This window comes from Rhineura floridana, chromosome 5, assembly GCF_030035675.1.
Source record: "Rhineura floridana isolate rRhiFlo1 chromosome 5, rRhiFlo1.hap2, whole genome shotgun sequence".
Lineage (NCBI taxonomy): Eukaryota > Metazoa > Chordata > Lepidosauria > Squamata > Rhineuridae > Rhineura > Rhineura floridana.
In genome coordinates this window covers 63,026,070-63,039,604 of record NC_084484.1, presented here as the reverse complement: position 1 = coordinate 63,039,604, position 13,535 = coordinate 63,026,070, and the positions used below count along the sequence as shown (strand labels likewise).

Here is a 13,535-nt window from a genome sequence, read left to right as displayed (position 1 = left end):
AGGAACTTTACGCTAGAATAAACCTGTGAAATCCCACAATATGTGCTTTAAATTTAATTTCATGACTGTTTTCTGATATGTTCACTGTATTTATTAAAGCTGGAGATGCTCTCAACTAGTTTTAAACCTCATTTGTTCATTTAAAATATGCATGAAATATACCTGTGAAATATAATTCTCTTAATAGTTGGGGAGTTCTGCTCTCAGAATGTTATGCAAAAAATAATAATTCAACATTGTTTCCATTTTAGTAATAATAACTATTGTAGGCAGCATATTCTTGAGCCATCCATTTATATTTTTTGTTTTATTACTAGAGCCTATGCATTAATGTTTCAGTTTTTTCTCTTAATACAATGCTATAAACCATTGCACCAATTTATACTGCCAGCTTGTGTGCCATCTACTAGGATACATTCTTCTGGAAATGAGGAAGTATCATTGGGGGGGGGCTCAAAGGTTTTAAATTTATTTATTACATTTATATCCAGACCTTCCCACCAGAAGGAGCCCAGGGTGGCAAGAAGAAGCTGTGGTACACATTCTCAGTTCAATGGGGAAGGACTCTGAAGTCGCCTATCTCCATTTTTATTTAATTTGATTACTAGGCCAGTATACTTTCCAAATGGCCCTCCCCAGTCAAACCCCTTCATTTTTCTCTGAAGAATCTATGCAAATTATTCGACAGTATAAAATACATTAACATTCCATGCACACAGGACCAAAAATATGGGTATAACAACCTCTGCTACATCTGAAGATAGGCAAGATAGAAACAGGGGTCCAACCCTTGACCAAGGATGGGGCAAAATTTGATTTGGTTCACATTCAAAGCCGAACTGATCAAATTCACACTTTCCAAAACAATTTGAGAGCTGAAATACAGCCATGCTTCAAAATTCACCATTATCTGAATTTTGTGATATAGTTCTCCAACCAGTGTTTACAAAAATGCTTATATAATGGAAAATGTGCATAAGAATGAATATATTAGTGAGCATAACATACAAAAGTGTATTATGTTACAAAAAACGTTTGCAAAAATGTGTACATTAGTCAAAGTTGCGTGCAGAAATGTGTTTAGTAGGAGAAATTCACAGTAAAATGCTGAAGATTTAAAAATAAATGCTGGAGAACTCAATTTATGATTGGAAAAATCAGAAACTGAGAGAACCAAAACTGATAGATCTTTCCATTCCTGCCCTTAACACACCACAGCTTCATTCTATTCCCATTGCATGATGGCTTTTGCTGCCCTTGGTTTCACTGGTACTTTAATCTGAATATTATTTTTGAATGCACAACATGCATTCTGTGAATATGTGATAAGAAGGTATGTGTGTAGGACAGGGTAGGGAATCTCTGGACTGTGGGTCTAATTAGGCACACCAGGCCTCTCCATTGACCTGTCAGGACATTTTGGCTAAGCTACACCTTCCTTTTCTACACCTAACATCATATGACATCAGGTGTGGGGCAGGTAAAGTTATGGCTTGGCCGAAAAGGGGTTTGTAAGTACCACAAATTGGCAGTGCCTGCCAAATGCTTTGCAAGGCTCTGACTACCAACTGATTTTTGGGGCTTCAAAGTACAGTGCTGGACTCTCTGCAAGTTCTGACAATCAGCTGATTGTTGGTGTTTGATGAGAGCCTCCACAGCCAACAACTAGCTGATTGTCGGGGCTTCATAGTGCAGCCCTTATAATCAGCTGGGCTCAGTTGCATTAGGCAGTCCTGGACAGGATTGTTTTCTCTGCAGAGACTTTAAAGGGGCTTCCTGTAACTGCTGATCAGGTTGATTGGTGATTGCAGAAAGGTTGGTAGCTGGTTGGTAGCTACAGTGATCTCCTTTGAATTTTCAGGTGTCAGTCACCTGATGCCATTATAACAACTAGTGTTTACTTGTCAACGTTGGCCTGCAGGGGATGGGGAAGGTAACAGTCTGGCATGCCAACGGGATCCAGTTCCCTGCCCCTGATGTAGGAGAGATGAATTTATTTATTTATTTATTTATTGTATTTATATACCGCCCCATAGCCGAAGCTCTCTGGGCAGTTTACACTAACTTAACACCATCATGGCGGCAGGAGTAACAGCTATGGGCGAGGGAGCTCCGCAACAAACAGCTTTTATGCGGTAATTTCTCCCTTGTTGGAGGTTACAATGCATTGGAAAATACGGGGTAGCCTCCCCCCCCTCTTATGTCACCACCCTCGGACCCGACCTGGATGCCAGCTATCAGAAATACGATATAAGTCTTTCACCTACGCTGGGCTGCCGCCGCCGCCACCGCCGTTTCCTGGTTGCCGGATCGGAGCTGGTGATGAGCTGCGGCCCTTCGGTGAGCCTGGGGCTGCGGCCTCTATTTGGGAGACAACGTTGTTCCCCGCGGCTGTTTTTCCGTTGGCTGCTGGGGTTGGGGCGCGCCCCTGCGGCCTCCGTTGTCCTGCGGTGCTGGCCTTGCTCATTTTGCCTTGTGTTGGCCGCGTTTTGCCTCTCATTGCCTTTGCTTTTGGCTTCTCGGGGAGAACTTTCCTGTTGGTCGCGTCTTCATGGGGCCTGTTTGTGCCGCCTCTCGCTGTTTGCTATGCTGGATGCTGAGAGTTAGAGGAGATGCTGCTTTCGGTTTCGGAAATGACGCACCTTGTGGACTATACGGGCCAGAAGCTTTATTGAACTTTATTGTAGTAACCTTTACCTGTTGTTTTAGTTTTATTGCTGTTTTGATGTTGTGATACTTATATATTATGACTTTGTACATCGCTCAGAGTGGCTCGGTTTCCAGCCAGATGGGCGATAAATAAATCGCAGAAATAAATAAATAAATAAATAAAAACATTAAAAACAAATATACAAATTTAAAACACATCTTTTAAAACCAATTTAAAACACAATTTAAAATTTAAAACAATTTAAAAACACATGTTAAAATGCCTGGGAGAAGAGGAAAGTCTTGACCTGGTGCTGAAAAGACAACAGTGATGGCGCCAGGCACACCACATCAGAGAGATCATTCCATAATTTGGGGGCCACCACTGAGAAGGCCCTCTCCCTTGTTGCCAGCCTCCGAGCTTCCCTCGGAGTAGGCACCTGGAGGAGGGCCTTAGATGTTGAGCGTACTGTATGGGTGGGTTCGTATTGGGAGAGGCGTACCATCAGGTATTGTGGCCCCAAGCCTTGTAAGGCTTTGTAGGTCAAAACCACCACCTTGAATCGAGCTCGGAAACATACAGGCAGCCAATGCAAGTGGGCCAGAATCGGTTTTGTATGTTCGGACCATCTGGTCCCTGTTAGCAATCTGGCCACTGCATTTTGCACAAGCTGCGGTTTCCAAACCTTCTTCAAAGGCAGCCCTTTGTAGAGTGCACTGCAGTAATCTAACATGGAGGTTACCAGAGCATGGACAACTGAAGCCAGGTTATCCCTGTCCAGATAGGGGCGCAGCTAGGCCACCAACTGAAGTTGGTAGAAGGCACTCCATGCCACCAAGGCTACCTGAGACTCAAGTGACAGAGATGGTTCTAGGAGAACCCCCAAGCTATGAACCTGCTCCTTCAGGGGGAGGGCAACCCCATCCTGGACAGGTTGGATATCTACCATCCGGTCAGAAGAACCACCCACTAGCAGCATCTCAGTCTTGTCTGGATTGAGCCTCAGTTTATTAGCCCTCATCCAGTCTATTGTCGCAGCCAGGCACCAGTTCAGCATGTTGACAGCCTCACCTGAAGAAGATGAAAAGGAGAAGTAGAGCTGTGTGTCATCAGTGTACTGATGGCAACGCACTCCAAAGCTCCGGATGACCGAACCCAACGGCTTCATGTAGATGTTGAACAGCATGGGGGACAGAACTGACCCCTGTGGAACCCCATACTGGAGAGTCCAGGGTGCTGAGCAATGTTCCCCAAGCACCACCTTCTGGAGGCGACCTGCCAAGTAGGAGCGGAACCACCGCCATGCAGTCCCTCCCACTCCCAACTCAGCCAGTCTCCCCAGAAGGATACCATGGCTAATAGTATCGAAAGCTGCTGAGAGATCAAGAAGAATCAACAGAGTCACACTCTCCCTGTCTCTCTCCCGACAAAGGCCATCATACAGGGCGACCACGGCTGTTTCCGTGCCAAAACCGGGCCTGAAACCCCACTGAAATGGATCCAGATAATCGGTCTCATCCAAGAGTGTGTGATACATTGTGCTTGAGATCTTTGTCATATGAGGCAGAGCAGAAGGAGTAAAAGCAGTGCAGAAAACCCTCTTTTGAATCAGAAGACACACAAAGTAGGCAGCTGGTTTGGGCAATGCAATCCTTTTTTTGTTCCTGTGTTTGTGTGTGTAGTACTGCTTCCTGCATTTCCAGTTTCGTGCTAAATCATGCTGATGTCAACAGCAGCACAGAAGGCTATCTTCTGGGTGCTGATTACAGCTATATTTCACTTGTATGGTAGCAAAGTAAAAACTGTAGTATGGAGGCAGCACAACTATGTTTTTTGTATTGCTTTTAAATGGAAAAATACATTATAGGCTAAATATAACCTCATAATGCAGAATTTAAACAGTGTTGTTCATATTGCTGCAGAGAGAGATTACAAACTAACAACTAATACCACATTGAGAAAGCAGCCACATCAATGCACGGTACAATCTTAAGGACCCAGAGCTTCGTGCCTCAGAGAAAATCAATCTGTCAGATAAACAGAGATTGATTTTATTTATTTATTTATTAGATTTATATCCACCCTTCCTCCTAGTAGGATCTCAGGGGGCAAACAAAAGCACTAAAATACTTTAAAACATCATAAAAACAGACTTTAAAATATATTAAAACAAAACATCTTTAAAAACATTTTTAAAAAGGTTTAAAAACATCTTACATACTGCTTCTAACAGTGAAGTCTTTTAGAGAATAGAGATATTGGTCTTGCATTGCTGGTGTCAATAGCTTTTGTAGAGTATTGCTTCTATTGTACAACAAAAGGTTCAAGGTGCTGATTTTGGCCATAAAGTCAGTTTGGGACCAGGATACCTGAAAGACCGTCTTACCCCTTATATACCCAGTTGATCATTGCTCTCTGCAGGTGAGGGCCTCCTGCAGATACCATCTCATCAGGAGGTCCATTCTGCACAACATAGGAAGCGGCCTTTAGTGTTGTGGCACTTATCCTTTGGAATCCACTCCCCTAGACAGGTGCTGTCACTGTCTTCTTTTTAGCGCCTACTGAAGACCTTCCTCTTTCAACAAGTCTTTTAAGAAGAGACCTTCTGCCAGTCTGCATCTGTACTGGAACTGTTTTTAAGATGTTTTTAAAGATTGTTTTTTAAATTTTTTTCAAGATGTTTTGTTTTAAAGATATTTTCAAGATGTTTTGTTTTTAGGATGTTTTAGAGATGATTATCTTTTGTTTGCCACTCTGCGCTCCTTCTGGGAGGAAGGATGGCAAATAAATTTAATAACCAACCAATCTTTGAAGTTCTGGTCAGGGACAGTCTTCCTTGAAAGTTTCACAGCTGTTCTATGACTGCAGTGGCTATAAGCTCCAGTGCAGGCCCTAATTCACACTGTCTTCCTTATGTAGATAGCCATAATAAGGTTGCCCTGCTTGCTTTCTACTAATCTGTTGAACCTGAGTCTACATGAGTGAATGCCAATCCCTCCCTTTGAGTGCTGTCTCCTTTGTGCTAGTGTTTGCTGGGAGAAGACAAGGACTACTGATCCCTTATGTTTACATGCACAGCCCATGATAAAATGCTAAACCTATGATTAAAAGTTCCTTGTATTGCTATCAGGGACAAGAAGTCTAACATAGCCTTTCACCTGCATTATATGTGCAGTTCTCCCAGAACTTCTGTAAGAGAAGCATACCAAATGTTTTTCTGAATTTTTGAGCCAATGCAAATAGGGGCCCCATCACAATTTTTAATAGAAGTACAAAGTTAGACAACAATTTAATTATGGTACAACTTGCCTCTACTCTGTTTCACTGTAAGTAGTCATCAGGGGTGGTCAATATGTAATAATATTTAATTTAATTTCTAGAATTTATATCCTGCCTGTCATCATGTGATCTTGGGGCAAGTCACAATAATTTAAAATACAATGGCAGTAAAGACAAAAAAGTAAAATACAAATGAGGTTCAGTGGATTAAATCTGCAGATATTTTATATACGACTGAAACTACAGATTTAGAGAAAAAAGACTTCCTTTGTTTTCCACCAATGCATTTATATTACTTGGAAAAGTTATTCCCTCCTGTCTGAGACGGAAAGGGGAGTAATCAATTCATTTGTCAGATATTACAAACAACATGGCCATTATTTTCATTAATATTTTCATTTATTCTCAATAGATCCCTGTACTTCTCAATCTGAGTCAGGACCCAGATGTTAACTTACCTGTGAAGCCCCTGATCTTTTCATTGGCTATGGGTGCCTGTCTTGGAGGTAAGCTGCAATCCTAAAGTGTATGTGTAGTGAAATATGAAGATGATTCAGCTCCGTTATCCCACCCCCTGCTGGACTTGAGCTGGTAGGATAGGAGAGTGGAGGAATGCTCTTGCATTTGTCTGTTTCCTGTTTGTTTTTTTATTTCCCCCACATTCAAAACAATAGGAAGCAAAGGGTGGGATAAATGTAGCCATGCTCAGAAATGTGTCTACTTCTCTCCCTGCCCCCCAATGTGGGCATGTGTTGCAAGATGAGGAGAGCTTTGGATCTTTCAGATCCAAGTAGCATTGCCAGGTTCTTGGCCTGATCCTGATCCTGTATCTTTAGGAGAAGAGAAAGTCAGCCAAGTGCAGGTGTTCTTGTAATTCTGTAATGGGAAAAACCACAAGGTGGAATTCTCCCTCCCCCCTCCACAACCTTTAAAGATACAGAAGACCTCTTGGTTGCGAGGCTCGGCCTCCAAGAGGTCTTCTGTATCTTTAAAAGTTGTGGAGGGAGAAATCCACCTTGTGGTTTTTCCCATTAAAGTGTTGCAAGAACACCTGCACTTGGCTGACCTTCTCCTCTCCTAAAGATACAGGATCAGTCTCAGGCCATGGACCTGGCAACCCTAGATCCAAGCCATTTCATGGTATACCTCAAATGTGACCGTTTTTTGAGTCTATCAGCATTGGAGCTCCAACGTTGTGTTGATTGGCCCAAGGCTTTAGAGGAGCTAATTAGGACAGAGAGGGAGGCTCCAATATTGGATATCACTCTGTTATCAGAGCTCTATTTCTGACATGAGGAGTAGATCTGATCTATCCTCTGGCCCCTCAGATGCCCTCCCAGGCAGGGGCGTCACTAGGGTGGTGCGGCAGGTGCAGGGAGCACCGGGTGACACCACTAGATGGGGGTGACACCCAGAGCCGCCCCCCCAGGCACCGCCTAGGCACCAACGTTCCTGGGCAAGGTTTTAGAGCGTGTGGTCGCTCACCAGGTCCAGGCTCTCTTGGATGAAACTGATTATCTGGATCCATGTCAATCGGGCTTTCGGCCTGGGTTTGGTACAGAAACAGCCTTGGTCGCCCTGTATGATGACCTCTGTCGGGAGAAAGACAGAGGGAGTGTAACTCTGTTGGTTCTCCTTGATCTCTCAGCGGCTTTTGATACCATTGACCATGGTATCCTTCTGGGGCAACTTGCGGACTTGGGAGTTGGAGGCACTGCTTGGCAGTGGCTGTGCTCCTACTTCGAGAATCGTCTCCAGAAGCTGGTGCTTGGGGAGCATTACTTGAGTCTCTGGGTACTCCAATATGGGGTCCCACAGGGTTCAGTTCTGTCCCCCATGCTCTTTAATATCTATATGAAGCCGCTGGGCGAGGTCATTAGGAGATTTGGAGTGCGTTTCCAGCAATATGCTGATGATACGCAGCTCTACTTCTCCTTTTCATCTTCTTCAGGTGAGGCTGTTAATGTACTAAACCACTGCCTGGCCGCGATAATGGACTGGATGAAAGCTAATAAACTGAGACTCAATCCTGACAAGACTGAGATGCTGTTGGTGGGGGGGCTCTCTGCCCAGATGGTTGATGTCCGACCTGCCCTAGATGGGGTTACACTCCCCCTAAAGGAGCAGGTCCGTAGTTTGGGGGTCTTATTAGATCCGCTCCTGTCACTGGAGGCTCAAGTAGCCTCGGTGGCACGGAATGCGTTCTACCAGCTTCGGCTGGTAGCCCAACTACGACCCTATCTGGACAGGGAGAACCTTGCCACAGTTATCCATGCTCTGGTAACCTCTAGATTGGACTACTGTAATGCACTCTACGTAGGGTTACCTCTGAAGACGGTTCGGAAACTTCAGCTGGTGCAGAATGCTGCGGCCAGAGTTCTTACTGGGACAAAAAAATTTGATCATATAACACCTGTCCTGGCCCAGCTGCACTGGCTACCAATATGTTTCCGGGCCAGATTCAAAGTGTTGGTTCTTACCTATAAAGCCCTTAACGGCATCGGACCGCAATACCTGGCGGAACGCCTCTCCCGCTATGTACCTACCCGGTCGCTGCGCTCGACGTCGAAGGCCCTTCTCCGTGTCCCAACGCATAGGGAGGCACGGAGAACGATAACTAGAGCTAGGGCCTTCTCAGTGGTGGCCCCCGAACTATGGAACGCCCTCCCTGATGAGATACGCCTGGCGCCTTCTTTGTTATCTTTTCGGCGCCAGGTAAAGACCTACCTCTTCGCCCAGGCATTTTAAAAATTTTAAAAATTTAAAAATTTGAATTTAAAATTGAAAATTTTTAATTATGTTTTATTGTGTATTGTATTTACATCCACTTGTATTTTAACCTGTTTTATTATGCTGTACACCGCCCTGGAAGCTTATTGCTATAGGGCGGTCTAAAAATGTAATAAAATAAATAAAATAAATGAGAGTCTTCGCGTGGAGCGCTGGCTGCCTTCCTCGGCTGTTAGAAGGTGGAAGCGGCGGCAGACAACAAGGCGGTGGCACGCTCCCGTGCCCTGTCGTTTGGCTGCGTGTTTTCAGAGGCTGTGCGCACGCTCTGCTGCGCACGCGTTTGCTCAGAGTCTGAGAGAGAAGGTGCTGCGGGCCGCACCGGGTGACACCAACCCTAGTGACGCCACTGCTCCCAGGACCACATCCTAAATAACTGTAGTGGTTAAACATATATCTATAAGTACCATATTAAATTTGGGGCTGCAACTTTTAATAAATCAGATTAATTGATGAAAAACCTTTTTCATCAATTCAAAAGGAATAACTGATTAATCAGAGAGCACATTCAATCTTCTTAATATGCTTACAAAATGGTGGAGACCATATTAGAAGAGGCTTTCCCCTTTCACTCTCACACACGGTAGAACGACTTTTCTAAGTAAAGTAAATGCACTAGCAGAAAACAAAGGAAGTTTTTTCTTCAAAACCATTGTTTAGCCGTATGCAAAATGTCTGCAGATTTAGTCCACTGAACCTCATTTGATCAATCAATTAAGACTACTGTGGGCAAAGATTCGAAAGGTGCATCTTTTCCTGACATGAAGATGTGATGAGAAAAAATGCAGCAGCTGACCTGCTGTATATCATGAGCTGTTAAAGGCCCACAGCACACAACACCTGGAGTGTATATGTGTATAATGTGTGTAATAATGCATGTAATAATGCATAAAATATGCAACATTGGTTTGCATTTTTAACAGAACCAGTTAAAAAAGATAATTCTCATCGAGATCAAGAAGTGAGATGGGAAGTAGAAAAAGTCTGTATAGAGCACAGAGATTTTCAGAAAATTTCATCCCTAGTGCTTCTTTCTCTGGACAAAAAATGAGAAGCTGCATGGTCCCATGAGCCAGATTGGGACTGTGGCATGGGACAGGAAGTGTATTTCCACCAAAATATTCCATTAGAAACTGTGATTTATTCCTAGAGTGCTATGGATATGAGGCCAATTAACAGAGCCTGAGAATGAATAGGTGTCAATTTCTGAATTGAATTTAATCCTGCCAAAAGCTTTCACCTGTTTGGTTTGTTGGATACCACTGATTGCTGGCTGGAGTTACATTTAGCCAAATTTTGTTATTCAAATAATCCCACAAAAGAGCATTGTGGGCTTGAGTTTATTTGTAATATAGAACAACAATACAGAACAGCCATCTGGTTGGTTTTAATTCATCTTTTATACAATATCTCAGAGAGGAGGTCAGGTCTACTGTTTCTCTGGTGCATTCACTATAGCTGCCCAATTTCCCTGGATTTTTTTTAGTGAATTACTATTATGTTCAGTGAGTTATATTTCTGAACTAATTTATTTGAATTTTTTTCATTTACAAAAGAGCAACATTTCATCTAGCATTTCATTCACCATTCATTAATTTCACATCAAATATAATCACTAATTTTTATTTAAACATTCTCTTTTCAGAGTTACCACTAGGGATATGGAGGAATCCATTGAGAATGGATTACCAAATGTATTTCCTTCTCTCAGTCCTTTCAACACTCATCATGGCACAGACTTTTGCTATGAGTGTTTTTCTCTACAACAATTTTTTTTAAAAAACATGCACACATATATAGATATGTAAACTGCTTTGTGATATACTTTATTTGCATATTCATTGTCATTTAATTGATGCTGTTCCAACAAGTGCCTCATTACTTTTTTCCCCGTGTGTTGTTCATGAGGCAGCCTATATGCACCAAGTCCTAGGCTACTTTCACATTGCATTTTATTGTGTTATTCCAGTGATTTCTTACCTGATGATTTGCACATTATATTTGACCTTTCACACAACTTAAAAGCTAGTTCTGGAAATCTAGTGGAATATAATGGAAGTTTAGTGCTAATTTTTGTGAAAAATAATACCAGAAAAAAATCTGTTTGCAAGCCTGAGACCCTAGAAGATCACAGGAGCTTTGCACTAGCTGCAGTCACTCACAAAACATGCATCCTGGCATGCAATGCATTCCCACCCTTGAGGCACATGACATTTTTTTTGCCTGATGAAAATGATACCGGTATTCTGGCATAGGTGTGGATAGCAGAATTCCCTTCTTCCTTTTCCCACATATCCCCATGTGTCCAGGCACTAACTCAAGCAGTGAATTATGGAGGAACTACAGTGCGCATGTGTATAACGGGTGAGGGATGAAAACAAGACACTTTGTTGCAGCAGTGTGACAGACATTTGCGTGAATGCTGATATATCAGCTGAAAAAGCCGGAGTTTCTTAATACAACAGGTACTGCAGTGTGAAAGAAAGTTTAGAAATCGGGACAGAATTGGGACAATTTTAATCCGCAAAACTGGCACAATAAGCCACATGTGAGAAAGCAGCCCTAGTAATGTGTACTCAGAATTAATTTCTAGTGAATTCAATATGTCATAATTCCAGATACGTGGTGGTAGGATTGCAGCCTTAATCTGCTTCCTACTGTGAATTTTAAAAAGCAATAGAATTATCATTCATTATTATTTTCATGTGAAAAGAAGTGTTCTTTTTTGCTACCTGTGGGCTTCATCAGTGCTTCAAAGAAGCCTCTTTGTCAATGTAGGGAAGGATCATCTGGATCTGACTGTTCATCTTTGATCATGCATCTATCACCAAAACCATTATTTTAAAATGTTTGTTCTAAGAATTGCCCTTGCCCTGCTCCCGTTTTCCTTCCCTGATGCCTGAGTGAGGGAAACAAGACATGATGACAAGTTTATACTCAGCTGTGAAATCAAGGTAGTGAGACAGGCTGCAATCCTAGCTCCACCTAGCTCAGAGTAAACCTCAGTAAATTCAGTGGGACTTGATTCTGAGTAGACATGGTTAGATTGCAGTCATCATTGGTTTTATGATGACATCAGCCAGTTCATTACTTTGTCTTTGAGGTGTCACAAGGCTCTTGGTTTTGCTGCAAAAAGACTTACAGGGCTTCCCCTCTAGAAACTCATTTACTTTGAAAGGGAACATACAGTGAAGGTAACTGATGTGAAAGATGAGATGTATATCTGTGATGTGTATTGTGTGCTATGTAAAAATGTATATTTCTGCAAAATGGAGAACAAAATGGAGGAAAGACTTGTGCAAAATAAACTGATTTCAGTAACTGTAAAATATCAGATGAAAGTGAATGAAAGAACGGATTGAGGCATGTTTGTATATTCCTGGTTACCAGAGATCAAATTAATTGAAAGTAAAATAGATGATATATTACAAAGTGTTATCTGGTTATATTAGTTGTATAAATACATATGTATTATATGCTTATCTTATGACCTCTTCTTCTGCACCTTTATTGATTCATAACCTTTTTGTCCACATATCTGTTTCTCCATAGATAAGCAAGGAGATCTGAGCACAGAGGGACAGCTATTTTAAAGATTCCCCTCCACTCAGCTCTGCTCAATCTTTCTCTGCTAACTGTATTCCTTACATCTTTCTTTTTCTGCCACCTCAGTCAGTGCCTGTGCATTATCACATCAGGAGGCTTGGCACTTGCTTATTCCTTTATTATTTTTTCTTCCATGCCTAGTGTTATTTTGTAGAAATGTTGATGGGAAAACAGTTTCTCTTTGTGCTCACTTTCCTGCCACTTGTTCCAAAGAGGCAGCTGCACTCCAGAAGTGAGCCTATTCCTGAGGGAAGCATGCATTAAAGGTGCTGTGTGCTAAATGTGAAATAGCTTCCTTCATAAAAATATTCCTCCATTAACAAAGTAGTCAACAATGTTGCCTAATCCATGAAATTAATTTCCTGCCCAGTTAGGTGTCCTTTTGCTCTTGCATTATATTTCCTAGCAGTGTGTTGCAAACCATGATAAAGATGGTGCTAACTATAGTTAAAGGGCCCTTAAATGTTCAAGTTTGTCCCCTTCCCCAAGAATTGTCTTAGTTGAAACAAAAACTATAGTCTTAGCCTATTGCTTGTTCTTATACTAAGATCAAGGTTAAGAGTTAGTGCCACCTCATGCATGGTGTATACACAGTTGTTTTCCTGTCTCAATGATATATTGAGACAATTCTATAATTTGACAATGCTATAATGGAAGTGCAACTGAAACAAGGGGTGATGGTTTTTGTGAAAGGTGTCATAAACTGGGCTGCAAATAGAGACAAAATATCTTCCCATTCAGAGAGAATGTTTTCTGTCCTCACTATGGATTGGCTTTGTGACGTGGTTATATAGCCAAATATGCTTGGTGTCATGGTATCATCACACTATTTATTGATTATTTATTTATATAAGTATTTATTGGTTAGTTTCTGCTAAAAGGCTTTCAAATCAGATTATGTGATCCCTGATTGGCTGGGATTGCATAGTCAGGAAATAGGGATTTTTAAAAATGGAAATTAAACAACAACTGATCACCAGTGAGCAAAGTAAGCCAGGAGGATTTCAGGGGACATACACTCCAATATGCACTACCTTGCAACCAAAATTCAGAATAGCAATAATTATGTAGTTTTATGCTGGAAATACTAAGCTGCTCTATTGGCACTACTTTAAAACTTATGGTATATAAATTCCTCCTATTTAGCCCCCTCCCACTGATTATAATGTGTTTATACATGTTTGAAGGTATATTTATTTACATTTATAGTCCT

At 41.9% G+C, this 13,535-nt stretch overlaps 1 protein-coding gene across 1 annotated transcript in view; it reads left to right on the top strand.

Moving 5' to 3' along the window:
- OCA2 (OCA2 melanosomal transmembrane protein) overlaps positions 1-13,535 on the top strand; it is a 297,850-nt gene that overhangs the window by 209,506 nt on the left and 74,809 nt on the right. The window contains exon 23 of the mRNA XM_061629684.1: positions 6,342-6,435. Within this exon, the coding sequence (XP_061485668.1) occupies positions 6,342-6,435 (94 nt within the window). The remainder of the gene's footprint in view (positions 1-6,341; positions 6,436-13,535) is intronic.